The sequence below is a fragment of the Numenius arquata genome, chromosome 8, assembly GCF_964106895.1.
Source record: "Numenius arquata chromosome 8, bNumArq3.hap1.1, whole genome shotgun sequence".
NCBI lineage: Eukaryota > Metazoa > Chordata > Aves > Charadriiformes > Scolopacidae > Numenius > Numenius arquata.
This window is the reverse complement of record NC_133583.1, coordinates 31966693-31994453: the sequence shown is the minus strand read 5'-3', so window position 1 is coordinate 31994453 and position 27761 is coordinate 31966693. Positions and strand designations below refer to the sequence as shown.

The 27761-nt window shown below is 46.3% G+C and overlaps 2 protein-coding genes across 2 annotated transcripts; one reads left to right on the top strand and one right to left on the bottom strand.

Annotated features, from left to right (window-relative positions):
• Window positions 1-215: 215 nt before the first annotated feature.
• Window positions 216-15788, bottom strand: TDRD5 (tudor domain containing 5). Its single transcript, XM_074151764.1, has 12 exons — window positions 15557-15788; window positions 14100-14519; window positions 12733-12848; window positions 10094-10150; window positions 9726-9946; window positions 8592-8798; window positions 7715-7781; window positions 6554-6754; window positions 5136-5297; window positions 3742-3891; window positions 1231-1447; window positions 216-400 (listed from the first exon to the last, which is right to left on the bottom strand). The coding sequence occupies exons 1-12, from the start codon at window positions 15786-15788 to the stop codon at window positions 216-218; spliced, it is 2235 nt and encodes a 744-aa protein (XP_074007865.1).
• Window positions 15789-18114: 2326 nt separating this feature from the next.
• On the top strand, window positions 18115-25228 carry NPHS2 (NPHS2 stomatin family member, podocin). Its single transcript, XM_074152046.1, has 8 exons — window positions 18115-18385; window positions 19972-20075; window positions 21004-21076; window positions 21384-21466; window positions 22329-22532; window positions 23250-23305; window positions 24146-24224; window positions 24950-25228. The coding sequence occupies exons 1-8, from the start codon at window positions 18115-18117 to the stop codon at window positions 25226-25228; spliced, it is 1149 nt and encodes a 382-aa protein (XP_074008147.1).
• Window positions 25229-27761: the final 2533 nt, after the last annotated feature.

The window sequence follows — 27761 nt, the reverse complement described above, 5'->3', positions numbered from 1 at the left end:
AAGTACAAGTAACATCTATCACATGTACTGGACACCTCAGAGATGTCAGATTCAAGTTTTTCAAGGCATTAAACACTTCTGAACAACAACAAAAAAAAAATTAAAAAAAAAAAAAAAAGACACCACAGTCCTACAGAGAGCCTTTGCTGCTCTGGGCAGCCTTCCTCAGCAGCTCCTCCAGCTCCAGCTTGTCCCCTCTTCTCACACCTTCTGTCTCAGGCTTGGGGCCACTGGAAGTAGTCAGTGGAAGTGGCTAAGCGTGCAGCTGCCAACACCGCAGACAGCGTGGTAGGAGGGACGTACAGTTTCTGAGAGGGCCTTTGGTCAGACAGCCCATCGGCACCGCACAGGCCAACTGCAAGATCCTCGGGAAGGTCCATGTTCTTCATTTCCTCTTCATCTGCATAAGGAGGGAGACAGAAAAGAAAGATGGGACCTACACTGGCAACTCTTAAAGAGCTCCAGTTTAGATTCAAATTCCTTTGCTTGCATCTTACCAGGTCATGGCAAGAGGACTTTCTACCACACATGTATTTGATGAGCCTGACACAGTATAATCCAAGAGCCTCTCTCCCTCTCCTCCCAGTGCTCACCCCTGTCTCCCCAGAGGTGGGAAATCAGATATGATTTGAGTAGCTTCTGTCTGGAGAACTGGGCCTCCGCTCCAGACAGACGTCAGAAAGCTCTGTTCCAAGGCACAAACAGGCACTGCCCTTTGGCAAGTCAATCTACCTCATAAATTGAGCAACTCTCACATGGGTGTTATGAATTCTTTCATCATCTCGGAGATGGAAGGTGAACACCCACCCAGGGACCTTACAAGGTTAAAAAAATTTTTTTTGACCCTTATGGTTGAGAGATTGAGAGACTCTAAGTATGAAATGAACACAGGCTAACATATGGAGTGGAGAAACAAAGACTTCTGCATGAAAGCAGCAGAAAGTCTAGAAAAGACAACAAAAATCAACAGAGAAATAACCCTCAATTCATTTGTTCCCATTAAACATTTAGAAAATAATTTTGCTGCACAAAGGTCAAACCGATGCAGTGCATCCAGCCATTTAATATCGTCACATCTCCATCCCACAGAAATACCAACATTTTCATCTGTTCTAGCAAAGAAGCAGCACCAGTCCTAGGATACCCAACAGCGAGTGCAAGACTCATAGCACAGCAACAGACTGCTCAGCTTTCTGCTGTGTTAAATTTTACTGACAAATCTATTCGTACTGTTATGGTTGTCCAGCATAAACGGTATTGCCATAAGTAGAACAGAGGGATGTACAGCTTCACGGTGTTGGGCCTTGTTGGAAAATCTTTCTATCTGATCAGGGTCATCTTGGCTCATTTCTGCTGGTTGCTTGGAGTAGGTAAAGGACGTGTAAAAGTCTTCCACTGACTTGAATAAGACAGCAGGCATTGAGGACTCTCCAACAGAATGAGGTGTCTGCAAATGTATATAAAAAACTCAGGAGAGGGTGTGATTAGTGCACACTTGGTTCATTAGCTGCCTTGATCTATTATCTCTCTAAGTCCACAAGGAACTGGAATGTCAGCAACTGGGTAATTAAAAAAAACACAAAACAAAAACAAAACAAAAACCCACCAAAAAAAAATTAGTTACTCACAACCTTGGCCAAAGGGCAGCCTCTCCTGCACAGCAAGCTGAAAAGAGTGACAGATTATTACAAGATACAAATTACCATGTCTTAGCAAAGAATCAACAGCTGGGTCATCTCTCAGCAGCCCCACGCAGAACAGGCGGTGGCAATGACAGAGGGAGTTTCTGCAAGGGAGTTGGAATTGAGTCAGAGGAAGTCCCTCTGCATTTTTGCTTAAGAATACAAATTAAACTTAACTTCCAGGGGTGATCACCTGTGTCTCAGCCACAGACAGGGACTAGAGCCAATGTCTGTATTTGTTAATCCAGCATGGAGGAGAAAAATAGCAGAATGACAGACAAGCAGCAATTCACCTTGCCCAACCATAGCTGTTCAAGAATTAGGTGTTTGCTCTCTAGGCTTCTTCTGTTGTCAAGGCAGCAGAAGAAAAGTATCCATCTTCAGAAGGGGTGAATCACCATCCAGAGGTGTTTCACCCTTTGGCGAGAGTGTGTTCACAGAATTGGCCCAGAAGAAAACAACTGCTTTTACACAAGCAGATTTAAGCAATTTAAATTAGCCCCAACAAGGGAACCATGAGGCGCTCCTGAAGCAGCACGGAGTGCTACATGCCTGGGCAACAGAAATTCTGTGCTGACATGATGCTAAGGTAGAATAATTTGACTGGCAGGCATCACTGGAGTCCAATTCACCAAACTACTCAGCTTGACACCACCAGCCCCCTGAAAACCCCTGCCTAACACGGAGTTAAAAGCCACAGTGGTAGGACAAAAAAAAACACCCTCAAAAAACCCAACAGGATTAAAAGATTATTATCATCTCCTCTTGCCACCTAGGCTATCCTTGTTGTGGGACAAGCAGTGTCGCTGCCACTCTATGGCAAAGCAGAAACAGACAGGTTGCAAAGGTGGACACTAAAAATGTCTGCTAGCACTGGAAAAAGCTGGGATGGAAATAATTAAAAAAAAGGGCTGTTCAATTTACAGAAGAGGCAAATGAGACAGGGTACCCTAGAGAGTGCTGTGAGGGGCAGGAATTAAGGCAGTAGCTACTCTTCCTCCTGATTCAGACAATTAAGACGACCAGCGCTGAAATGGAAAACAAGAGCAGCGAAAACTGGAAGAGAGGGAATACAGCCTGGTGATGCTTTAAGTGCCACAAAACCCTGAGGCCAAGAGATAAACAGGAATCAGGGAAAGGAAACCTTCCTGTCTGTCCTTGTAACTAGCTGACTGATGCATTTTCTCCCCCCTAATGTCTATAGATAGGACTATTTTTTCATCCCATGGTCTTTCTTAATAGAATTCTTGTCATCTCTTCTAACGACTGTAAGAGACTTCACAGCCAGGGACAGAAAATGCACCCAAGACTTCTCTGATCCTATTGGATAATTCATATGCTTTGAAACTCACATAGTTTAATACTTGCAGGGGAGCATTTAAGTCAGCTCAGATGCGTGAGGAGATGTGGTTGTCCAAAACCTTGCAGGTACACTCCCATTTCCAGCTCTGCAACGCATTCTGTGGCTCAACAAATCCTGAGTGATACTGGCTCCCCACTGAACCCAGAGTGGAGCGTTTGCAAAATGCCATGCTGCAGGCCCTGTTAGACTCATCATTAATCACTACAGGAAGCAAACTTGCAACACCAGTGCCATTCAATGCCTCGAATCACAGCCCAATACGCAACCCTCCCAAGTCCACCCTCCTGACTCAGGAAGAGGACCGAGTGACCCAGTAACTTCCCAATAATTCCCTGCACGCCAGTAACTGCCCCACAATAACTTCCAGTTACTCCCAGTAACCCTCAGAACTGTGAATAGGGGCGAAGCAGAGGAGTGAAGAAGGGCCAGGTTTGATCTATAAAGTGCTGAAATGGTCAGTCTTATTTCCACAATAGCTTGACATGCCAGTGGAGCACGACTGTATCATCAATAACACCAGAAACAAGAGCAAAGGGGAAAATCTATAGCTCTGAGCCCACGCTAATAGCCAGTCATATCTTTGTCAGTCACTTTTAAAAAAAAAAATACATATCAAAGCAATGAAAGGCTTACTTAAAGAATCTAAAACCAAGAACAATCCCTCTCAACAGCAATAGCTGAGAAAAACACCCATACCTTAACCACTGCCCTAAGCTCTGCAAGAGTTTCATTTGTATCCTCCTGTGCAAGTTCAGGGTCTTGGTCTGCTGTTCTTGGTACACTGACTTCATCCCAAAGCGTCTGCACATCATCCTGTGTCTCTTCCTTAGCAGACAGGTGCCATTGCTAAGGAGATGGAGAAAGCGAGAAAAGGCACAGCTGGTGTGGGTAGAAGGAAGCAGGATGCACTGGAGCAAATTACAGAGCAATCAGATGATACCACTCCGAGATTAACTGGGAGAGAAATGCAAAGGAGCTTTTCTGTTCTGCTCAGCAGTTTTAACAGTTCTATCTAGAGAAGTCTGGGCTACTTGGAAAGGACAGAAAGAACATGGAAGGACAGAAAATAATGTGAACAAGAAACCGACTGTCACTTTAACTTTTCTCCTCCACAGTAAAACTTACCACTTGGAAAGTACAGTTTTATTCAAACAGTGTTTTCTGGTTATTGTTTGATGGCTCCTGAGAAATTTTACCATGGAGAAGTGTTCTAACGTAGCAGAGCTGATACCACAAACACAGTGTCCAGCCATTTTGCACTTAAGGGCCAGCAAAGTCAGGGGTGGGTGGGTGTGGGGGTGTGTGTGTGTGTGTGTTGTTAATCCTGATGAGGCAAATCTAAGATTGGACAGTGAAAAGGGAGTTCTCCACTGCTTACGAGGAGTTACCAAAAAATGCTAGTTAAGCAGTAACAAGTGTCATATTAGACACGTTTCATTCCAGTTCAAAACATTTTGAGTAATTTTATAATCGATATCGATGATCATGTTAGTGATGCACAAAGGAAGTGCCGTGGCTTAGCCACAATTATTTTGGGCAACTGAAAAAAACAGCAGAGAAGAAAATGTTTAAAGTCTTACACAAAGAGAGGTCTAGAGGATTGCACTTTCCGGAAAAGGATTCTAAGACCCTTCACATCAGACAGAAGAAAATCTGAATGCATTTACATTCCTCTAGTCTCCAAATTGCCAGCTATATCTGACATTTACACACATGGATCTTGCTACAGTTAACCAGATTTTTCCACAAAAATCACAATAAACTCAGATTTGTGGAGTCTCGGTCACATTAACTTCTTCCAAATACATAATGATGCTGTTTTGGGACCTTCAGTTCAGATGATGTATTGACAGTACAAGGCCATTAATATCCAAGAAATACAGCTTATATAGAGTTTCTCTAGCACAGAAATACAGTTGGCTAAAACATAACCTACATAAAATGACTGCTTTACGAGTTACTAACATTACACTTGCTTTTAAGAGTAAACAACTCTAGAAAGAACCGCATGGGACTAAACCAATACACGTCTAACCGACCCCTGGAACTGATTTCATTGAATGACGGCTATGCCACAGTCAAATTCCTACCTGGTCACACAGCTCATCCCTGTCCAGCTTTGAGCTTGCGTTTTCACTATCTGCATCTAAAGATTCTTGCTGCAAGCAAAGGCCTGGCTCCACCAGTTCAGCATTCTCCTGCTTTCCACTGGGCTGAACATACAAGGCCGAAGGATTCAGCTCCTTGAATCCCTAGGAACAAAAAAAACCCACCAAACCACAAACCCCAGTGTAGTTAAGAAACCCATGTTGTAAATACTACAGAGAATAAAAAGGATTCAGCAAATTTCTAAAAGGTTTTATGAAACACACCACCCACAAGTTAGCTCCGAATTATTGTGGAATTTGCAGTCTTACTACAAAAATCTCCCTCTCCCTCCAGCAACAAAATTATGCAGCAATGCCCCTCTCCCCCCAAAACTGGACATACACATACAAAAATACAATCACAGGATCTAATCCTGCCAAAACATGCATTCTGCATCTGTTGAATAAAACAGACAGAAGCACTCCAGGCTGTAAAGCCTGACTTTCTGCTGAGCTAAAAAATCGTGGCAGTACCTTTCTAAGGGTTTTCATACCCACACAGTTCATACTGAAACTGAGCTGAGACATTCAGATAATGACACAGATGGGCCTACATCATAGATGTTCTCTGCACTGGCTTACAACTTGAATGTCTGTCCAAGGCACAACATGCAATCCACCGTGGTTATGCTGCCCAGCATTGTACATTTCACTGGCAAAGTAAGAGACTTTTTAAACCAACCATTTCCATAATTCAGTTTGTTAATGGCATAACTAATCTTCAATGCCTAGAGCAGAGAAGGCCACAATAATTTATTTAACTATCTTGTTCCTCACTCAACTGCCCCTGCCACCATGTAGCACCACTTTAAGTCAGACAATAAAATCTAATCAACTTGTTCTCGTTATTGTTTGGATGAATCAGGGACCTCAACTTATGACTAACAAAAATTGCTGGAATTAACAAGTAGTGAAGTAACTAACAAATCTCTTAACAACCTCTCAATTCCATCTCAGTTTGGCCTTATGCTCAGAACACCTATAGCTATTTTACTTTTCCATGTTATTTATACAAGATGTGTGTTAGCTCCAGATCAATCTGCAATACTAACAAGATAATCAACTTAGAAAAAAAATCAAACCCATCTAATCCATTGTTAGAAGACAGGATGAAAATAATTTGTTCTACTAAACCAGAACACCTCTGCTCTATCAGCAGATTTCCCCCAAAACCCAAGTTCTCACCACAGAGTTAGACACTGTGGGATGCAGTCACAAAATGGTAAGTTACAGGAAAGCAGGGAATACCAGTTTTGCTCTTCACAAAACTACTTGCTTCAAGCTAAAGATCTTCCCATTACATGCATCCAATCAATCCTTTCCCTGCCCTTCCTTTCAGCAGTACATGCCTCCCTCCTGACCTGGGAAGGAATGTTCTCTCCACAGACGTCAGCACATCCCTCATCCCTCAAGACACAGTGGAAGTAGACATCCTCCTTGGTGGACGTGTCACACAGGAAGAGATGCAAAATGCCATTCACATACTCATCCACGATGCCCACAAGTAGCTTGGAGTCACACAGCTTCTTGAATAGCAGAGTTGCTGCATTGGACCACGTACCCTAAAGAAGAAACAAGGATGTAAAGGTACTATTAACAGATCAACATCCACTGCCTGGGCACTTGCTAAAAAAGCAATTAAGCTAGGTCAGGCTAGGGACAAATACAGGCGAGCCAGGCAGACAAGCTTTCCAGCACTGAACTAAATCAAACTACCCCAAAGCCTGCAATGCCAGTTACACTGGGACTGCTCTTTCACCCTAAATACCTATTTCCAAACACAGTTCAATGATGGCATTCACCAGTGATTTTATCGCAATTGCCTAAAATACAGTTATTTGTTGGGTTTTTTTGTTTGTTTTTTTAATTCCTGGAATCATGCTATTATAAATGTTGAAAGTGTCAAAAGTTTTTAAGAAGCATCTAAGCCTCACCACAACGAAAATTGTAGTTTTTTACCCCTCAAAAAACAGAGGAAATAACTTTTTAAAAATAATGTCTTTAAAATACAGAAGAAACAACTCTGATCACGTTTTCCTTCAGAGATTATATTTCTCAGGCTTCTTGACCAAGAGGTTTCCCAGCAGAGGAAACTTCTTATTATCTCTATAATTCTTTGGCTATGCTGACTGCATCAAACCAACTCACATAAAGCTCTGTCACAGAAGAAATTTTTAAAACAGAGGGCTGGAGCTACCAAGGCTTCAGAAGGACCCTGGAGAACTACTGGCAGGGGAAGAAACAAGTTTATTCATTTGCTTAACAATAACTGTATGTTTCTCCAACAATATAAGCAAGAATACTCTGATTGTAAGGAAAACAGACAGCAGAAGGGTCATCACTTGCAGACACAGAAACTTATGCAGTCATACTCTGCTGACCTTAACAGCAGCAATTCTGCTGAAAACATCAATGGGACCTGAATTAATCCAAATGTTTGCCTTTATCAGGAGAAAAAGCCAACCTCTACTTGCTAGCTCTTATACATATGTCAATAAACAAAACTACATGTGAGCACAGACCTCCACAGGTTTTACCCATGCCAAGGAACACGGGATGGCCTGAGCAGGGAGCTTCAAGTAGCACCACCTACAATACAAAACAAAGCCATCACCATTACAAAAGCAGAGCAAAACCAGGCAGAAAAGCAGAACTTCCTCCTCTTCTGGGCTTTAAAATCAGCTTAGGGATACAGAGGCATGTACTGGATTTTGCATTTGTGACTAAAACCCCAAGGCAGCTTTGGAAAACACTCTGTATCCAGAGAATGGGCACAAAAGAAATAGCAATATCAACCGGTCCCTTATGTCTTCCCTTGCCTAAGCATCTTCCCATCACAACCCCTTATGATTACAAAGGACGGAGAGCAATGACTTTTGAATCTAAGAATGCAAATGGCAAGGCATAAGTACAGACAAATGAGAGCGAAGAAGCAAATATGGAAAAGGTACGAAATTGTAGAGAACGATTACCTCTGAGCCTGAAAACGCATCCCACTTGGACTAACGTCCGTTCAAGAGGATGTTTACACCCATTCACAGAACCCAGGAAGGAGGATTAGGAAGCTTGCCCCAAAGTGACAGAAAGTAGCAAAAGGAAAGACTGAGGAATGAAGGCAGAAACAGGAAAGGATTTAGCCCAAAGTCACTGTGACGGAGTGATGGACAGGGCTGATGAGCAAAGGGCCTCGAGCGATCTGCAAAACAGGTCTTAAACAACATCACCTCAAGCATTAGTGTGGCATCCTGGGAGACATCCAAAAACTGTCTCGACATGGTCCTGCGCAGCCTGCTCTAGATGGCCCTGGCTTGAAAAGGGAGGCTGGACAGGATGACCCCCGGAGGTCTCTTCCAACCTCAACCATTCTGTGATTCTGTCACCCACGTGTAATTTACTTACTTGAGGAATCTCAGCCAAGATCTTTGGACAATTTCGAGGTTTCCATAATCGGGGTAGAACACCTCTACCTCCTGGTCATTGATGACACGGTGGATGATAGTGCGGTACCACCATTTTGAGACAGTTACACAGCAAAGCTGTCCAGGCCGAACTGAAGACTCAGGCATGATATAACGATCAGAAACAAGTTTATTTGAGTAACAGTGTCTGCAAAAGATCATAAAGAAAAACTGCTTGGTAGGATGCAGAGATGAACAAGGAGAAATATACAGGGTTTCAGAAGAATCCTCATTTCTCAAAGTCCTCATGACATGAATTTTCAGGAGTAGTTTTAACAGATGCTTTACATCTCTGTTCTGCTATACTTAAACTGAAATGATAATAAAAAATGCAAACCCAAACTTTTAACACTTGAATTGTATTCTTGGAATCCAACAAAAAGCTAATTAATGGGGATTAATCAGAGGCTAAATGCAGTCATTCTAGTAATTAATTTTTAACATTACCTTGACATGTCAGTGCTTCTTATGAACCAGGTTCTGGAGTACTGGCTCATATACACAGTATCTGTCTGCAGAGTCTGTAATCACACTTTACATGTGCCCCACGGACAGCAAGCTTTTACTTTGGCATATAATTAACAGCAGGCGTAGTACTGTCGTGGTGGAATAGAATCCCAAACGCATAATGTAACTGACACAATCAAAGCCACTGATAGGGTTTCGCTTTCAAATATAGATATGACAAAGGCCTATTACCTGTGGCTTTTTGGTAAGTGTTGGAGATGGAAGTAAAAGCCTTAACCGAGCACATTAGGAACAGTAGCACAGACAACAGATAGGTGCACAGGGACCCCAAAGTTCTTTTCCATAACCTTTTTAACCTTTTAAAGTTTAGGTCTGTCTAGGACACAGCCAAAAAAACATGAATTACTATTAACCATACTTTTTGCTTGCTTGTTAAAAGGAATGTGTAAGCATTATGAGTACATGTTTCAGTACCGCACCGGCACCTCTGTATCAAGTAATCAAGCCAGCAGTGACCATATCTAACAGCTGGGTGCCCTGTTCCCTCAGCGCAAACACACAGACAACGAATCTGAATCTGTACTGAATCAGCACAGCATGTACGCACCTCATCTCAAACATCATATCCTGCAGTTTATCAGACGTTTCCCTGCTGCAGATGTGGATGTAGAACTGGCTTGGAGAGACAACAAATTCCACAAAGACTCCCACCAAGCACCTCTTCTCCAGTGCTGGTAAACTGCAAAGGCTTCTGTCCTGAACAGCATCTGGGGGGATTTCTGGAGTCATTATCAACTCAGCTAGTAGAGACTGCTCCAAATCTTGAGGCTACAAAGGAATAAAAGGAAGGCAGCACTCAGATGTCTTGTCATGCACTGAACACACAGCATTTCCATTACAGTAAAAAATAGTTTATTTTTTCCTGGCAACCTGTGAATTACTGAGCATCATAGAATCTCAACAAATTCTGCAAACTTGGATTAAAACTTTCCCTGTGACAGCAGCATTCATTTTCACACTCTCTTTTCCTTCCTTCTTTCTTCCCCCCAGTGTTAATAGGGCTGCAACAAAAACACCTTGCTCACATTCTTGCAAGGAATAAAGGAGAGGAACTGAAGTCATGTCACGTATTTAAACGAAGTATTGAATGGCTGTTGCTAAAAAAGCAGAACAAAAAAACCCAAACCAAAAGACCCAAACCAAACACAACCTACCTGTGTGTTGGATTTTACCCAAAAGATGTTATTTCTATGTTCCATGGCAGAGTACATGACTGAAGCAGCAAAACTCTGAAAGTGATTCAGAAGTGACAGAAGGCACAAATGCATATCACTTTCACACTAGAGTCATTTCCCAAGGATAAAACCAAACAAACCCTACAAAGTCTGTTCTTTTCTCACTCTAGACAAATTTGAACATGAGTTGTTAGCATAGCTTACAATTTTGCATTATTCTTTAACTGCTGAAAACACTATTTCACTTGAACTAATGTGGATAGGAACCTTAATCATACATCAGCTGCTCTCCCTGCCTCAAGAGCTTTCTTTTGTGTCAACGAACACCGCTCCTCCAATGATCAGAAATCAAAATTATTTCAATTTTACTCATCTTGAACATGCTACAAGTTACCATTGCATTATGCATCAGTCAATGTCTGGGAAATCTGTCTTCCAGCACACCCCCCATTGCATATCTGGCTAAATTCAACTGCAAACAATGGGTTTTTGCAATACTGGCTCCTTTAACAATTGTTTAAAGAAGCAGATAAGAGTCCCTTCTTCTGCAGACTGAGCAAGAGCTAATGCCCTTGAATTATTATTTTTTTTCAATTAAAAATTTTGACTAAAACATTGATTCAAACAGCGAGTTAACATTTCTGAGTTAAAGAGCAACTGAGGGAATTCTTGCCTGAGCAGAGGCATCACCTCTAAAAAACCCTTACATTTCAGGATTTCCTCTAAAAAGTGCCTGGGAATAATGGCATTTCTAGGGAACAGTTTTGCTCCGAGAATATCCAGCTCTTATGTGCACACATGATCTTTATAATCTAGTTCATACACTGGTAGGGACAAGAGTCATTTCCATGGAAGATGTAGATGTGTACTTAAAAACAGGTTTACAAAAAAGCAACAAAATTATAGAAAGATAAACCAACAGAACACACTGTTAAACTTGGCTTACAAGAGGTATGACTGGTTAACTCCTTGCTGTAAGCTGGGCTGGCAGCTGCCAAGAGTGGTGTGGATGACACCTTTCCTTCTGCTCAGGGCAGTGAGGAAAAAGCTGCCGAGAGCAGCCGCACTATATACTTTACCCTTCTCAGGGCTGAGCAGATTGACTCAGCCCTTGTCCCTCATTTGTCCCTTACAACACTTCCACTATTAGTCTCTCATGACCAGATACTTGGATACCCTGCAGCAGGAGGGGAATCGGGTCCCATCTTCCCCTTCTACCTCGCAGCATCCCGATGAGCAAGTGTTCATATGCAAAGTAACATATTCCAACCTGCTTCCCTCCCCATGAGGGATTTTTTTAAAACGGCAAACTTGGTGTTTCATGAGGAATATTAGCTGTACAAACACCTTTCAAGACTTATCCTGCTAGGATCTTTAAACAGGTTCCCTTTGCAACACATAGGAAAAAAACCTGACCTGAGGTTGGGGTTATGAGGACCACATCCTCCCCACAGGCAGACTTTGTTTGCTCTAGGGGAATTCCCTGTGAAGTTCATCATATCAAACTAAAATTTCTTTAAAGGATCAGAACAGCCTGCCAAAAATCTCTAAAGGGTATGTTTTATGAAGTGCCACACAAAATCGAACTCGCAGTCCCAGGCTTCCAAGTTCTTTCATACACAAAACACCAAAGTCAGGAAGAACTCCTGGGACCCTTTCCCTACCTATGCACTCCAACCGTACGGTTGCCTACGTGCACAAGGTGAGCTTGCAGAGGAAATAACTCAGCAGGAGGATTCTCCTGAGAAAAAGAAGGCCTAAAGATGCTCAAAACAAAAAAAAAGAAGGGGACACAAACAAATTCTCCCAATCAGGTATGGGAGTTCAGTTCCATTTCTTTCTAAAAACCCACTGCTAAACAAAACAAAAACCCCAAACAAACGAACAAAACCTCAAAATTTTCGAAGTCCAACCAAATAGCAGAGTTCAGACTGCAGGAATTGAGGTCTCTGAGGACCATTCCCCAGCTCTGTCACGTAGCTGCTTGACACTTAAACCCTGCCCACTGCAGCAGGGGAAATTCCGCACAGCTAGTCTCAGAACAAAGTTATTAAAGTCCAGTTACAAATAAATACATCAAAAGGTATCACCACTATTATCAGGGAGCAAAATGATGCTTAACAGACCTCGCATGATCTGTAACGTACATCTCAAGACCAGAAAGAGCCAAGAAAAAGACCTGGTCTGGGTGGTATAAAGCTATATACCAGGTCAGTATGAGTCTGGTAACCTCCAGACTCATCTGAAACAAGTACAAACATTTTTGGAATCAGCTGTGCATCAGCAATACAAACTCAACAGAAACAAAAGCAGTAAGAAGAGTATCGCCCCCCAGATTAGGACATGCTAGAGCTACAGATCGCTCATCTAGCCACTTACTTGTTTGAGGCCATCACCCAAATCTACTGCTTGTGTTTCCACTGGCTCCAAGTTCTCTTCTGCTCTCAGTTGGAAGCTGTCTGTCTCACAGCTAGGTTCCAAAGGAGGCATCTCAACTGCTGCAAAGACAATAATTTGGGTGTTATTCTTTGTGGGACTGATGCAATGTTACACATTAAGCAGAAAGAGAAGACATCTGAAAACGAGAAGTACTCGTGCCGTTTTCCTCATCTCTTGTACCATTCACAGCCACTACAGTCACGAGGATTCACTTGAGAGCCATTCTTCACTGTATTAATAAATTAAAACAAAACATAACAAAAAGCACTTGTTCTTGTAAGCATGCTAAGGGTTAAATCAATTTCTAGAATGATGTTAAAATGAATTTTCCCCAGAAAAGTCAGGGATTTGGCAGGAACTGTATGCGATTTTCTGCCTTCTCTCATAGCTGTTGCAGGAACGCTGAGGATATCTGCAGTCTCTTCTGTTTTCTTTTGTGGAACGTTGTACCTGTGCCTTTCAGACTAGTGCTAAACCTTCAGTCTCAAAAACCTCATTGAAAAGGCTTTACCAGCCTGCAGTGCATACATTCAGATCCTTCTAGTTTTGTTATCTATTGCCTGGAACGACTAGAAAATCCAGTCCTACACAGGCATTCATAAAGTTCACTCTCTGAAGGGGCTAAACATCAAAAAACAGCGGCAACCCGTAGAAAACTTCCAATTAAGCTCTTTGCTACCAGGCAACTCCCTTGTGACAGCTGCTTCTGCAGCACCCCACAGCCCTTCTGTGCTAAAACCTAGGGGAACTGTGACTACTACAGCAACCAGAAAACACAGAATGATATGGGCTTGGAAGAGACCTCTGGAGATCATCTAGTCCAACCCCCCTGCCAAAGCAGGTCCACCTAGAGCAGGTTGCATAGGAACGTGTCCAGGAGGGTTCTGAATGTCTCCAGAGACAGAGCCTCCACCACCTCTCTGGGCAGCCTGATCCAGTGCTCTGCCACCCTCAAAGTAAAGAAGTTCCTCCTCATGTTTAGATGGAGCTTCTTATGTTCAAGTTTGCGCCCACTACCTCTTGTCCTGTTACCAGGCACCACTGAAAAAAGACTGGACCCATCCTCTTGACACCCACCCTTTAAGTACTTATAGCCATTGATCAGATTCCCCCTCAGTCTTCTCTACTCCAGACTAAAAAGACTCCAGTTTCCCAGCTTTTCCTCGTAAAAGAGATGTTCTAGGGCCCTACAATGCAGCCACATGCACTTGAAACACAGTTGTTTGGCCACAGTGCTTGCGAGAGCTATATGCTTTCAGTTAAGTAACACTCCACCTCACCTTGCGGCACCTCCTCCTGCGCCTCACCTTGCGGCACCTCCTCCTGTGGCACCTCTTCCTTCTTTATCGCGTTTGCCAGGTACTTCTTCAGGGTCAGCAAGGAACCCGCTCTTGTCTGCTCAACCACAATGATATCAGACACACTCCTGAGGACTTCACACATGGAAGAAAATCCGTATTGCGTGTACCGGAATGCCCGGCCAAAACGTCTGAAGAAGGCCTTGTCAAAGTCCAAGAGCAGAAGCGGTGAGGAACTCAGCAAATCCTGCAGCTCAGCCTTCACCGTCGCTGGCAGGACAGGAGCCCTGCCCCTCTGAGGGAAACTGTGTGGATTCTTAGAGGGAGAAGCAGCATTTGCCTTTCCAGGAGCACTCCTTCGTGCCCTAGCACTTCTCTTCTGTCTGGCAACCAGTTTGGCAATGGCCTTGGTGGTCTCATCTGCAATGGCTACAGCAGAAAGAAATAAACTATTAGACTACTAAAACAGCAGACCATTAAAAGCTCTACACAGGCAAAGCTCCAAAGAAAGACTTTCCCTTCTTTCTTTTTCCCCCAACCCTTTTCAGAAGCTGATGTCTCCTTTAAAGCAATCACACTAAATCGTGGCCAATTTCCAGCAGGGCAATCAGTTTCCCTCTCATTTGTAAACTTGGACTGAACCATTAAAAATGGTTAAAAACAGCCAACAACCAATCTGCACCCTCCTCATCCCTATAAATCCAGATCTAAGTAGGAAGGTGGGTTAAATTCTTGGATACAGGATCACAACAGGAAAGCCAGCTGTTGCGAGTTTTGTTGGGAAAACAGTAAATGGCTCATTGCTCCTCTCAGCCATAATCACAGCAAACCCCTGCTATAGAGCACCCACCCGCCCAGGTGAGGCCTCACTGGGGAGCAGCCCAGGTATTTTCCATGCTTTTAAACAACTTTTGCTTATCTTACTGTAGCACTCTAAAAAAACAAAACAAAACATCATTTCACCCTTCCCAGTCAACTCTTTGCACCTACCATTTGTTTCTGCAGCTCTTCCCCAAAGAGAAAGAAAACAAAAAAAGTTCTTTGAGATATACTAAAATTCCTATGGGGTCAGGCAGGGAGACATTTATAGCTTCTCCCAAGAGGCCTCATCCCTGGTTTTGGCTCCTGCTGTAGTCTGCATTTACAGGAAAAGCGATGCTTAACAGTTCTAGTGTACCCGTAAGAAACATTACTACAGTTTCTAAACTTAAGTGCAGAATGCAAAACGTACAAAAATAACTAGAAGCCTCTGTGATTTTTCAGGAGGAAAGAGCAGAAAAGCACTGAAAGGCAGATCAAAATACAGAAACATCAAAGACAATAAATTAAACAGAGCTATATGAGAAAAAGAATCAGAGATATGTGACCTACAGGCCTGGGAATTCATCCTGCACATTCCCGTTTTGGAGCATCACTTCATGTGGTTGCAAACAACTCCTTCACCCGTAAGGAAAAAAACCCCTCACCTTTGAGGATCAAAGTTCCATTCTCGTAAGAACAGACTCTGACAACGTCAGGCATATCTGCCACAAGCTCCAAGGTGGATTGGAAGCCCAAGTCACACAGAGGAAGAGGGTTGCCTATCGTGGCCATGTACTCCTGCTCCAGCTGTTTTGGGGTTAAACCCTCTTTCGAAGCCATTAGCAGCGATCTCACCTCCTTCTTCAGCACTTCCATAAGCTGTGCTTGCTTCGACATGTCTGCACTAAAGGGGCAACAAAAGCAAGAAGAAAACAACTCGTACCACAGCTGCTCAAATACAGGCAAAAGACTTTTCACGGCTTAGCAGTTAAAAGCTGGGGGGGGGGAAGAGGGCAGCAAGCCAGGTTCACCAACAGCCACTACCTACCAACCCCTGTATTCCCCTGCCTGCACCCCTGGTGCTGCCACCCTTTGGCACCCTCTATCCCAGTTAAGATCATGGCTCCTGCATTCACCGCCTCTCTCCGTGGGATGATGGCCCCTTGCAAGCGTTGCACCTGCCCGGGATTTTGTGTACACACCCCCCCACCCCGGCCAGGGACTGCCCTCTACAATCCCTTCTGCTCCACAGAAATCCCTGCACCCCTAAAATGCTGTCTGAGGACCACACACATGCTCTCCATGGGCTCACCACCCCTCGCAGAGCTCCCCATGCCCCTAAACCCGGCCCTGCGGCCCCCCAAAAAGATTCCCATACCCCTAAACCACAGCCTACAGACCCCCACACACAGAGACCTCAGAGGGTCACCACCCCCTAAAGAGATTCCCGTGACCCCCAAACCACGGCCCGGGGACACAATCCCACACAGAGATCCGGGGGTGGGGTGTCGCTGCCGCCCCCGGCGCCGCCCGCACCCACCCCGCCATCCCACCGCCTCCCTCACGAAGCGACGCTCCGCTCCGCTCTGCGCCTGCGCGCTCTCTTTCCCGCCCTTCCGGCGCGCGAGGGCGGTGTCTCCCTCCATTGCAGCGGGGCCTTGAGGGCCCGGCAGCGGGAGGCCCCTCAGCCGCCCGCCCGGCTACCGCCCCTGGGGCGGTAGCCGGGCGGGCGGCTGAGGGGCCTCCCGCTGCCGGGGATGGGGTGGGCAGGGCAGCGTGTCCTGTGAAGACAGACCCCCGGGGCCCTACACGGAGCTGCTGCCCACGGGTAAAAAAGGTTAGGTGTGTCCCCCTTCTGACAGGAAAAGGTGACAGCTGGAGGCCGTCTTACCTCCTGTGCCCCGCTGGCCAAGTGAAACAAAGGTTTGTGGAGCACTTCCAAAGCTAACACGCAGGCACTGTATGAATTTATTAATTAACACCCCATTTCTGCCCAGCTTTTCTCATCCATCGTTAGGCCTCTCCCTCCATCGCTTCCCCGGTGACCTGCTGACAAGGCAGCCAGCATGACAGCAGAGAAAGCAGGGAGCTGGTGCTCCTGCTCTCCCTGCCTGCAATATCCTGGCTCCCAGCGGGCCACAAGTCTCTAATAAAAGAGGAATTTGTGAAAAAATAAGAGCAGCACCTCCCTGGCCAGGAGCTTCCCAGCTCCCTCCAGCTGCTCCTCATCACTAGAGACCGGGCATCCCCAAGCTCAGCACTGCCCCATTGACAGGGCCTTGTTCCAACCTTGTCTTGCTGTAGTTTGATTTCTAGCCAGGTACTGGTTTCTTTAGAGCGCTCAGTGACTTTAAAACACTTTAAAATAGAGTTTCTTGCCGAGGCTTCTGCAGATGTCACCACAAGCCATGTGGCATGAAAAGAAAAAAGCTCCTATGTTTCCTCTGCCACGCTCCTGCTGTGGAAAACTAGGGAGGTATTTAGGCACAAACTCTTTTGGCAATTTAGATTCAGCAGCTTTAACCCTGCAATGGCCTCTGTGCTTTGCACGCATTCAGGAAAGTTCATGGCTGAACTGGGACTGGCTATTTTCCCTCCCTGCTAAAATTTGAGGTGACCCTAGAGAGGGAGTTTGCTGCCAATGTCCCTCCGCTGTGCCAGCCAAAGGATTTCTAGAGAGCAGACAAGTGTGTGGTGCTGCTCACCCAGCTGTTCTCTGCAACACCCCCTCAATGCACTCCTGAGTAAGCCACTGGTCTCATAGTGAAGGTTTTTCACCATGTTGTTTATTGTTCTGGGCCACTCTCACCATTTGAGGTCTTTGGAGCCATACGTCTGACAAGTCTAAAAGTTTAGGTTGCTTTTCAACAGCTTTGCAGGAACCGCCTACTGAAAGTCATCTGAGTGCTTCTGATTGTATTTTATTTCCAAATGCAGGAAGATGTAAACAGAATGTCCTCCTAGAGTCTGCCCTATCCAGGTCTAACCTTCCTTCCCATCTCCTCAGCAGTCTGTGATGAGAGCAGAGCAGCTGGAAAACAGCTTGCTCACTTCACTGTCCATTATGTCTGACAAGCCTATGATAAACTTGAAACAAGCCTCCTGGATCTGACACCTCCCTGTGTTCCTCCCCTCCCTGGTTTTCCCGCCCGCAGCAATAAATTCAAGCACGAATTCATCCTACTCCCACAGGCAGCTGCATGCTCCTTGGCACAAGACGAGGATGGATAAGAGGTCTCGGAGCTCTTCCAGGGAGTCTCACAGGAGACGCAGAGAGACCCCAGCTACACAGAGCAAACAGGAGAAGAGGGAGAGCAGCAGAGAAGGTGGCAAAGGAAGGGGAGACATAAAGCAGGAGAAGGCAAAGGAGATCAAGAGCACCGCAGGGACTGACGGTAGGGTGCATACATCCACGGTGGTGGACGTGGATGATGTGATATCTGATGAAGAAATGGAGGCAATGGCGTTGCTGGACAGCGAGCAGCAGGAGGAAGGTATGGCTGACTGAAGGGAAGGGGCGGGAAAGCTATGGGCTTTTTGACCTTGTGTGGGTCACAGTATGACTGCTCTCTGCACAGCGAGTGTCAGCACAGACATATAGTTATCCTCAGGATGCGATATGGGAGACTCCAGCCAGCTCCCAGCCAGTTCATGCAGATCAGCACTGTCTAGCAAAGCAATGAACTTTAAAACAAGCAGTTACATCCCCAGCATCCTTCATGCTTCAGCTTACTGCTCCCCAGCTCTGTTCATGTTCTGTTGTCTTCCTTTTCTTGTTTACCCTTCTTGGTAGATGGAGTTAGCCTTAATGCCAGTTCACAGCCCAAAGAACTGTAGTGCGGGGAAAAACTGCGCTTGAGGTGCACACTTGTAGCTCCTCTTCTGGATAACCCTCCAGAGCAGCTCCTCTCCAGGCCAGGGGTCAGGCAGATTCCCAGCCTGCCATGACCAGAGGGAGCATTGTGAGTCTTCTGGGAAGATGACTGGGCCTCTTTGGACCAGAGATGCTATTTTACAGGATGTGTATTACAGGAGCCAGCATCACTTGTCCACTTCCATGCCAGCAGCTCTGCTGCCCTAGAGTGATGCAAAGGTTCAGACTTGCTCCTGTCTCTCTGGGAACTAACTTTTCACAACTGCCTCTTTCTGCCTCAATTACAGGAATTCCAGCTAGTGAGCGGTGCTGTGGAGCTATAGTGATCACACAGGTTCTTGGGATCTAAACCTCTTTCAGGACCTGGTGGCTCTGCAGGGAGCTCCAAAGGCAAATGGGCAGGGATGGAAGGGCTAGAAGGAATCAAAATGGGAAGAATGCAGGGATGCTAACTTCACTGCTGGAAAACCTCTGGGTCTAGGTACGACCAGTAGTAATCTATCTAGTTTCATGCCATATGTGCAGATTTTCCCTCAGGCAGGAGCACAACAAAGGGCAGCCAGATCAAGATGACCCACACTTACTTTGGGGAGATATAGAAGGTAGTATTCACACGGGGCTGACTACTCCAGTCAGCCTCCAGCACCTTGGTGTGACTGCTGTAGAGCACAGGGAGATTTCAGCGGCACCAGTGGCTTGGTCCTGCTGCATTAAGGAGCTGGGATGCAACTAAAATCCTATTCCAAAGGGTCCTGAGATACTCTGATAGGGATGGGCACTTCAGGCTGTGCATATTGAAAGCTCTCTTATTTACAATCTTTCTCTTTGCCATTAGTTTATCTTTGCAGATAAGCTTCTGGGATCCCAGCTCAGTCAACAAGATGCTCATTCCAAGCCTTTCAATACTACTTGGTAGCCACAGGTCTCCAAGCTAAAGGCTGCTCTCTAGTCAAAGCACTATGGAGAAGCAGAGCTCAATTTCTGCCTGTAGAGCAGAGACAGAATCTGTCAGTCCATCCTGGCAGCTCCTGGCCACCTGGGGCAGGGAGTATTCTTTAACACAGGTCTAGAGAGTGCCAAATGGTTCACATACACCAGGTCTAGGCAAAGAGCAACACTGAAGCTGATCTGTGCAGGGACTTTTCAGGCCATCAGTATTTTGGGAGCAATCCTCTCCTAACATAGTTATGTTGGATTTCTCCCTAGGTGTAAAGTCTCCAGGTCTGGGCATCTGTGAGTGGCTTCTGACCATCTTGACTTTCCTGTTTGTCATAATGACCTTCCCCGTTTCTGTCTGGTTCTGCATGAAGGTGAGAATAATCATGGGGCCTCTCTAGGTGTAATATTCGGTGTCTCATGTGGATGTAACTCAGTGGTTCAGCATGTGTCAAACATGAGCATAAAGCTTTTTTGGTCTAAGGCTCTACTTACACTTCTTCAACTCATTACTTTTTACTTATCTTTTATCATACATGGCTGCAACACAGGGCTGCACATGGATCCAGTCACTGCCTATCAGATACTCCCGCTGCAATATCAGAAGACAAGGGCTTAAGTTTCCCTTTTTAAAAATAATTTGCAGGTCTGTTAACTTTCAAACATAACCTTCAGCCTAGCCAGCCCAGAGATGACTGCATTTCAGCAGCAGGGTAAATAGGTTTTGAATTAAAAATTTTAAGGGGGTGATTTCTCAGTTAACAGCAGATTGTCCCTCTTCCTCCCCTTTTCTCGGATTTCTAGCATGGCTACAAGTAGACATATTTTGATTGACACTTCTCAGGAAATTTCATGTTCATCTTGTTCTCAACGAGAGCCTCAGTGTTACAGCTCAGATCTTAACACGTGTGAGCACTCTTACACATGGTTCCCTTGGAGGCTAACAACCAACATGCAAAATTTTAGCCCAGGGCGTTCAGGCTCGGCCAGGCTATAAGGAAGCAGAACACAGGCCTCTTCCTGGGAAACCCTGGGCAGCTCTAACATAGGCTGCTGTCACCAAATCACCGGCTGTCCCAAGGCTGCTCCAATGCTGCTCACACACAAGGCCAGCCAACAGTTTTGGGCCAGGTTCTCTGAGGGGGTAAAGGGACTCAGTGACAGGTGACTCTACTAGCTCATACGTGCTGAAATCCTCCCTTTACATGGCTTTTCCAGAACAGACATCCTCCCATACTGGTGAGGCCCCTTTCCCCACTCCTAGACCTTCCTCTCCAGCCTAGCTTTTGTTTCCCTCTGCAGGTAGTACGGGAGTATGAGAGAGCCATCGTTTTCCGACTTGGGCACCTCCTTCCTGGCAGAGCCAGAGGGCCTGGTAAGGTGTTTACTGAGCTCCCCGCAGCCATGTCGCTCCTGTTCTTCATGCTCTACCAAAGCTCACATGCTGGTGCCCTGCAAGCAGGCATGGCCAGACAGGAGATGGGATGTCTTTACTCCCTTCCTCTCAAGGGCCAATATCTTCTAATGGCTTTTCCCATCATGGAAGCAGCCTCAGAATTTGAGCCTCTGTATTGCTGTTCCTTTGTAGTTCTGCATGCCAAACCCTCCCCTGTTCTCCAGAGCAGGAGAGGCAATTTCTGTGGTTCTGTTGATCACCAACTGCCTTTCTCTTCCTCCCACAGGCCTTTTCTTTTTCCTTCCCTGCCTGGACACGTATCACAAGATAGACCTCCGCCTCAAAACCCTAGAGATCCCCTTCCATCAGGTATGGCTGACAGCCCCTCTCTATATTAATTGTTGGATCTCTTTAACATTACATCTTACGCTTCCAGAATTCATCCCTGCGTGGAAAAGTTTGAAAAAACATCTCAAAGTCACCCTAACACCTCAGAAAATGGGATGCCAAAAATTCACCATAGTGAAATTTCGTCTTTTTAAAATTACTGCTTTTAATCCCATGCAATTTGACATGCTTTAGTAGTAATCTAGACCACTAGGCAGTGGCTGGGCCAGAGATACTGGACCAGTTTTTTTTATCCACCACACTGAGGGGTGCATGCAGCAGGGACAGGAGCTCAGACTAAGATTTTAAAATGATATAAAGGTGGTACTCTACTCCGGTATCCTGGGAGGAAGAAAGGGCTGAACCCTTGCTTCTAACCCTTGAACCTGCAACCTCCCTAGCCACAGACCCTCTTCTCCTTTTGGAACGTGTTGTCTGTGCTGCCAGTGGGACCATCCTTGTCTGGTAGCATCTCCAGGCTCACCCTAGTGGTGTACAGCAAATCCTTCTGGAGATACAATAACTGAGCACACACCTCAGGATACAGCATATGCTCTCAGAACAGGACCGGGCAGCAGTGGGCAGGCAAACACAGCGTAGGATGATGACCTACTCACAGTCCCTAGCTCAGCAGATGTACTGAGGAGACAGACACAAAGATGCTGTGCAGGGAACTGAGATCCAGAGGTTACATAGTTTGCCCAAGGTCAGTCAGTAGCAGAGGCAGAAACTAAAAAGACTTAACTATCCAGCTGGTCTTCATCATTCTCCTAATTGCGTGCTTTTCTGTGCTACTTTAGAATTGTCAGGACCAACTCCGTCTCCCCTACTGTCTTCTGCTTAGGTGGTGACTAAAGACATGGTTACCTTGGAGATAGATGCCGTCTGCTACTACCGGTTGGAGAATGCCTCTCTTCTCCTCACCACCCTGACCAGCATCTCCAGTGCCATCCAGCTGCTGGTGCAGACCACCACGAAGCGCCTCCTGGCACATCGAGCTTTCTCTGAACTTCTTTTGGAGAGGAAGAGCATCAGTCAGGAGATAAAGGTGCTTCCACAGGGGGGAGATAGCAGAGCAAGGGGTGAACTGAGGCTTCACAAAGAAACTCAGGTGATCAGTCCCTCAAAATCACAGGCACTGGTTTGCAGAAGGGTAGAAAACCAACATGTGCCTTCTTCACAGAAAAAATGGAAAATTTTTCTTCTGTTTGTTTGTTGACTCAGATCACTTTAGGAGAAGGATATACAGTGTGGGCCCCACAGGCGGCCATGGTGAGAGTAGCAGGCAGTATGTTGTGAGAGGCATGAAGGAACCACTTAGATGAGCTTCATCAGTGCTTTGTGATACCCCAGCTTCAGTGCTTACCCCAGAAAGGAGATTCTCATGATAAATGTATTCTGCAGCATAAGTGAGTTGCCATAAACCCAGGATACGTGGGACCCCCAGCAGTGACACACACACACAATGATACCAGTCAGTAACTGAATGTTTGCTATGGAACTGAATTGGTTCCACACTTGAACCAGTTTGGACTAGTTAAATCATGCTAAATCCCTGAGGCAAACACAAATTGGAAGTAAAATGTGGGAAATAATTTTATTTCTGCGGGGCCTCACCCAATAGCACATAAAAACTAATAAATCAGCCTTACAGTCCTGCAGTTACCTGCCTTGAATTAATGTCCCTGCACTGTCTTACTCCCTGTAAGGGGCCTACGCCGGGGCTGGTACTCTCCCCATGCTCTAAAAATATTCCTCCTCACAGGTGGCTCTGGACGCGGTCACGGGCTGCTGGGGGATCAAAGTGGAGAGAACAGAAATGTAGGTAGGAAATGCTGGTAGAGGGGACTTTGCTGGCCCTTTGCAAATACCTGTCCTCCTCTGCTCAATGCTGCCTGCTCCTCTTCCTTCTTTGCCTCTGTCTCTTTCCTTGCAGCCGTTCTGCAGAAGGTAGAGCCTCACCCCTCACCTTCCTACTTTCCCTGCCCCTTTCAGCCTCTGCCTCACGTAAAACTTCCACATGTGAAGTCTGTGCCTGCTCCCACACTGGCAGCCAGGGCAGGATCCTTAGCTGGGATCTCATCACCATCTCACTGCTGCTGCAGGCAGAGTTTGCACCCAATTCTGGTAGCCCAAGAGGCGCAGCAGGCACTGGACCCTCTGTGTCCCACTCTAGATCAAAGGCCCCAAGGTCTTAGCACTAGCAGGGATAGACATCACTCAGAAGCCCATGCAGAAAGGTGGGACTCGCTCATCACACAGAGGATCATGGAAGAGAGAGCCAAGCGGTGAATGAGTAAATCTATGAACAGAAGGAAATGTCTGTGCCTGTCTCGAGAGCAGTCTCCCGGTGGATTCTCTGCTGTCTCACAAAGAGAGAGCATAGACTTCAAGCCTCAGAGGCACAGAGAGAAGAGGTCTCCCTGCTGTCTAGCGATCATGGAAGCTTGATCATTAGAAAACTAGGCTGGAAAAGAAGGATAGGAATGAAGGTAGAAGGCTACAGTGAGATTCGCAAAGAGAGACACCCAGGGAGCAAAGAACATGAGTAAACTGATCTGCAGAGATTGACTGATGAGCCCATTCCAAGTTTCAGATTGACCATCCAGTCCTGCCAGGAAAGCCTAGAGCCCAGCTAATCCCTGTCCTTTACTACCACAGCAACAACGTGCAGCTGCCTGCTGAAGTCCGGCAGTCCTTGGCTGTGGAAGCAGAGGCCCAGAGACAGGCCAAAGTGCGGGTATGCCAGCTCTGAATACTTCTCATCTCCTTCTGAAGCATTCCTCCTTCCTTTCCCACCCCTGGTTTGAGGTCCCTGGGACATGCCACACAAGGATACAGCTCTGGGAAGATATGTTTCCTTTAATTCCCGTTCAAGAGCTGTATCTAACAAGGGGAGCTGCAGCAAGACTCTGAGCCAGCCCAGTGGAGTGCCATATCTGGTACCTGGCCTACGGCTAGGACCGAAAGACACACAAAGAGGTCTGGGGTTACCCCTGTGCGCACAGTGATCCCCATGGGGATCTCTTCCTCAGGGTTTCACTCCTTTAGGAGCCCAGTGCAGGGCTGTCACCACTGTCATGTACCCTGCACCTTGCTCAGCTCAGGCTGAGATCAGCACAGGCTGGTTTTGCAGTGAACTGCTCAAGAGCTTGGATAAGGGTGGTGTCCAGCACCCCTCCCACAAGCCTAGCCTGGGGGCTGCCCTCTCCCATGCTTTTGCAGCAAGGGTATGCCCAATTATGAGCCCCGAAAGGCCTAGTAAAAACAAGTTAGACATGAGCTCCTAAACTTTTGGGAGCATCCAGAGGTGTTAGTACATGCTGTGATCTTCAGACAGGAGGAATATTATCATCACACTGGCCCTGGGAGTTTCATGGTGGCAACCTCCCTCTGTAATGAACAGTCCACTCCCCCTCTTACTCCCAGCCTCACATAAACCTTCTTTATTCCCCTGCTTGGTAGGTGATTGCTGCTGAGGGGGAAAAGGCTGCTTCTGAGTCCCTGCGGATGGCAGCTGAGATCCTGTCCAGTGCCCCTGCTGCTGCTCAACTGCGTTACCTCCATGCACTGCACTCCCTTACTGCAGAGAAACCACCTGCTTTCATCTTGCCCTTGCCTTTGGATGCCATGAACTTGGTCTGTCCAGCTACCCAGAGTCCTCCAGCAGTGAGCAGCCTCCTCACAGCCACCACAAAGCTCCCAGAAAGCTCGGAAGACAAGAAGGACTCACCCATGCTCTAAGTAAGAGCTGTCCCAGAAATGGTTGCCACACTGCCTCCGGTCAGTTCTGCTCAGAGAGGAGCAAAAGGGCTGATCTACTGGCATCCCACTGGCAGGTCCTGGTCTGGAGGCCTGAGGGAAGGCAGCCCAGGCCTGTAATATAAAGTGGATTGTACACAGAAGAAGCCTCTACTTGTTTTGGAAAGGGAAAAATACAGAGCACAAGGAGCGGGCCTGGCACGTATGTGAGCAGAGAGTTGAGGATACAGGGTTGTCATCTCTTCCCCTTCACGGGGCCAGATACACATTGACACCTTTGGGCCTGGCCCCTGGGGTCTGATCCGTCCTGCCCCATCACCTTGGCAGGAAGGACAGACTAGCCCCTATATACTTAAATGCCCCCGTCCCCAAACTGAACAGCCGGGCAGGCAGGGGTGGGAGCCCGACAACCAGTGGGGAGCAGGAAGGGGCTCAGCACGCAGGTAGGTTGGTGGGTGCTGCCAGCCTGGTTCTCCTCCGATGAGGGAACGAGCTGGGTCCCAGGCGTAGTCCTGGGTATAGGATTTTGCTCACCACCTGTGCACGCATACATACGCGCACAGGCAGCCAAGGTGTTTAGCCCTAGCTCTAAAACAGGAGGAAAAGGAAGAGGAGGAAAGGGCAGCCTTTAAGGCTTGGCACTTCCCTGCAAGGGCACATCAGCCGTGCAGAGGAAAGGCAGGCTGTGCTGCTGCTCGCTTCCACTGGGGGGTGAGGCAGGACAAGATCTGAGCTTGTGGGGATCTCTAAACATTTTAGAGGTGATCTGTTTAACCAACTCCCACTGAGCAGACAAGGGGGAATCCAGCACTGCTGGGAAAGAGCCAGTTGAGAGCCTCAAGAACAGTAATACCTTTGCCTGCTGCAGCTGCCCTGGTAACCTCCGCACACAGAGAAAGAACAGAGAAAATCCTTAAAACTCCTATAAATCCTCAACACTGCTCTCTTTCCTGCCAAAAGCTATTTGAAATGACCAGGAACCTACAGATACTGCAGTCCTGTCCCATGGCAAAGATATGGAGCACTGTCAAAGGAAATAGCACAGCACTTGGTTTCTCTGATGCGGGTACCCTTTCGGTGGATGTCAGCTCTGCTCCTGCCCTTTTACTTGACCTGCAGCATCTTCCCTTGCTTCAATGCAGACCTCTCTTGCACAGCCATTCCCAGGCCCAACATTCTGCTGCTGGTGGTCTGTAGAGGCTAAGATAGAGGGTACTTTGTAGCCCTTCTCTAAATTGGCCCCACAGTAGCTGGCTGTCATGCATGTGCCTAGCAGGGGTTGCTCACTCTTTCATTTTCACTCATTTTATTCAGTCCCTCTTTCTCTGCTGGTCACACTCATGCACATTGGCACTTAACATCAGTAATACCTCTGTTAAATGCAGCTGTGTCACGAGGGTGGCCTGTAGGTACTGGCTTAATACTACTGCAAAGGACAAGGATCCCACTTCTACTAAGTACCACATATTCTATATTTAATCAGCCCCTTCAGCTCCCTGGAGTCCTCTTCTCAACACTCAGTGCTCCCATAATACTCGCTCACTACAAGTATTTGCTGGCCTTTTTACAGTGAGGACTACTGGTGAACCAGCCCCCTTTAAAAGTGGTTGAGAAGTGGGAAAAATCCACTTGTGAACTTCTCTGTGATCACATGAGCATCTGTGCTCCAGGTGTAACCTCACATCTGAATCATTCTGCCACTGCAGTCCTCTCAGGAGAGGGCAGCAGAGCGGCTGTGGCTCCTCCTGTGTGTCTGTAATAGATCTTAATAGTGATCAACATGTGGAAATCCAGCTCTGGGAAGCAGAACAGCTCTGTAATCTTCCAATGGTGAACACGAGCTGTGTAGTTACTTCTCTAAGGCTAGTTCTGGTTATTTCTCATGCTGCTGGAGTAGCTCCCTGTTTCCCAACCCAGGGGAAAAGGGCATACACAGTGAGCTGCAGATGATCCTTTCTTTGAACACTTCTCACCACATTTCTAACTCCATGTGAAATGATCCGTCCGGACCAAGATTCCTTAGCACATCAAAGGCCAACACCTCTACAGATAATGTCTCAAAGGAACAACACTTAGCCTGAGAAATGACTGTCAAGAGACACGCAGTACTGTGCCAGGGCACACACATTACCCTATTTGCAGTCATATCTGCAGAAGTCAGGCATAGCTTTTTCAAACATGTAACTTTCTGCGGTTACAGAAAAGGCAAATTATAGCTAAGAGCATCCTCAGTTCCAAAGAGTATGCCTTTTTCCAGCAGGATCTTCTCTCCCTTACATATACAGAGCTGGCAGAAACGTGGCATTTTACCTTCAGGAGATATTACATTGAAAAACCTTGCAGAAGGAAAACATCATTTAAAAATGTACTTCAGGATCAGCAATATATGATGTTTCCAAAACAGAATTTACTCTGAGGGAGTTGGCATCTGAGCTGATGCGATTCCTGACAGTTTCACTGCCTGCTATTCCAAGCTGAGGCTGGGTCAAATTGCAAAGTCATGCCGAACCCAAGC

Excerpts from the sequence above, each read along its gene's own strand:
- TDRD5 (XM_074151764.1), bottom strand. The coding sequence starts at position 15,788 with ATGTCGAAGCAAGCACAGCTTATGGAAGTGCTGAAGAAGGAGGTGAGA. Across the intron at positions 12,849-14,099 it reads ACAGGAGGAGGTGCCGCAAG|TTGAGATGCCTCCTTTGGAA; the intron begins GTGAGGCGCAGG and ends TCTTTGCAGCAG. Across the intron at positions 6,755-7,714 it reads CATGGGTAAAACCTGTGGAG|GGTACGTGGTCCAATGCAGC; the intron begins GTCTGTGCTCAC and ends TTTCTTCTTTAG.
- NPHS2 (XM_074152046.1), top strand. The coding sequence starts at position 18,115 with ATGGATAAGAGGTCTCGGAGCTCTTCCAGGGAGTCTCACAGGAGACGC. Across the intron at positions 21,077-21,383 it reads TGGCAGAGCCAGAGGGCCTG|GCCTTTTCTTTTTCCTTCCC; the intron begins GTAAGGTGTTTA and ends TTCCTCCCACAG. Across the intron at positions 22,533-23,249 it reads GCATCAGTCAGGAGATAAAG|GTGGCTCTGGACGCGGTCAC; the intron begins GTGCTTCCACAG and ends TCCTCCTCACAG.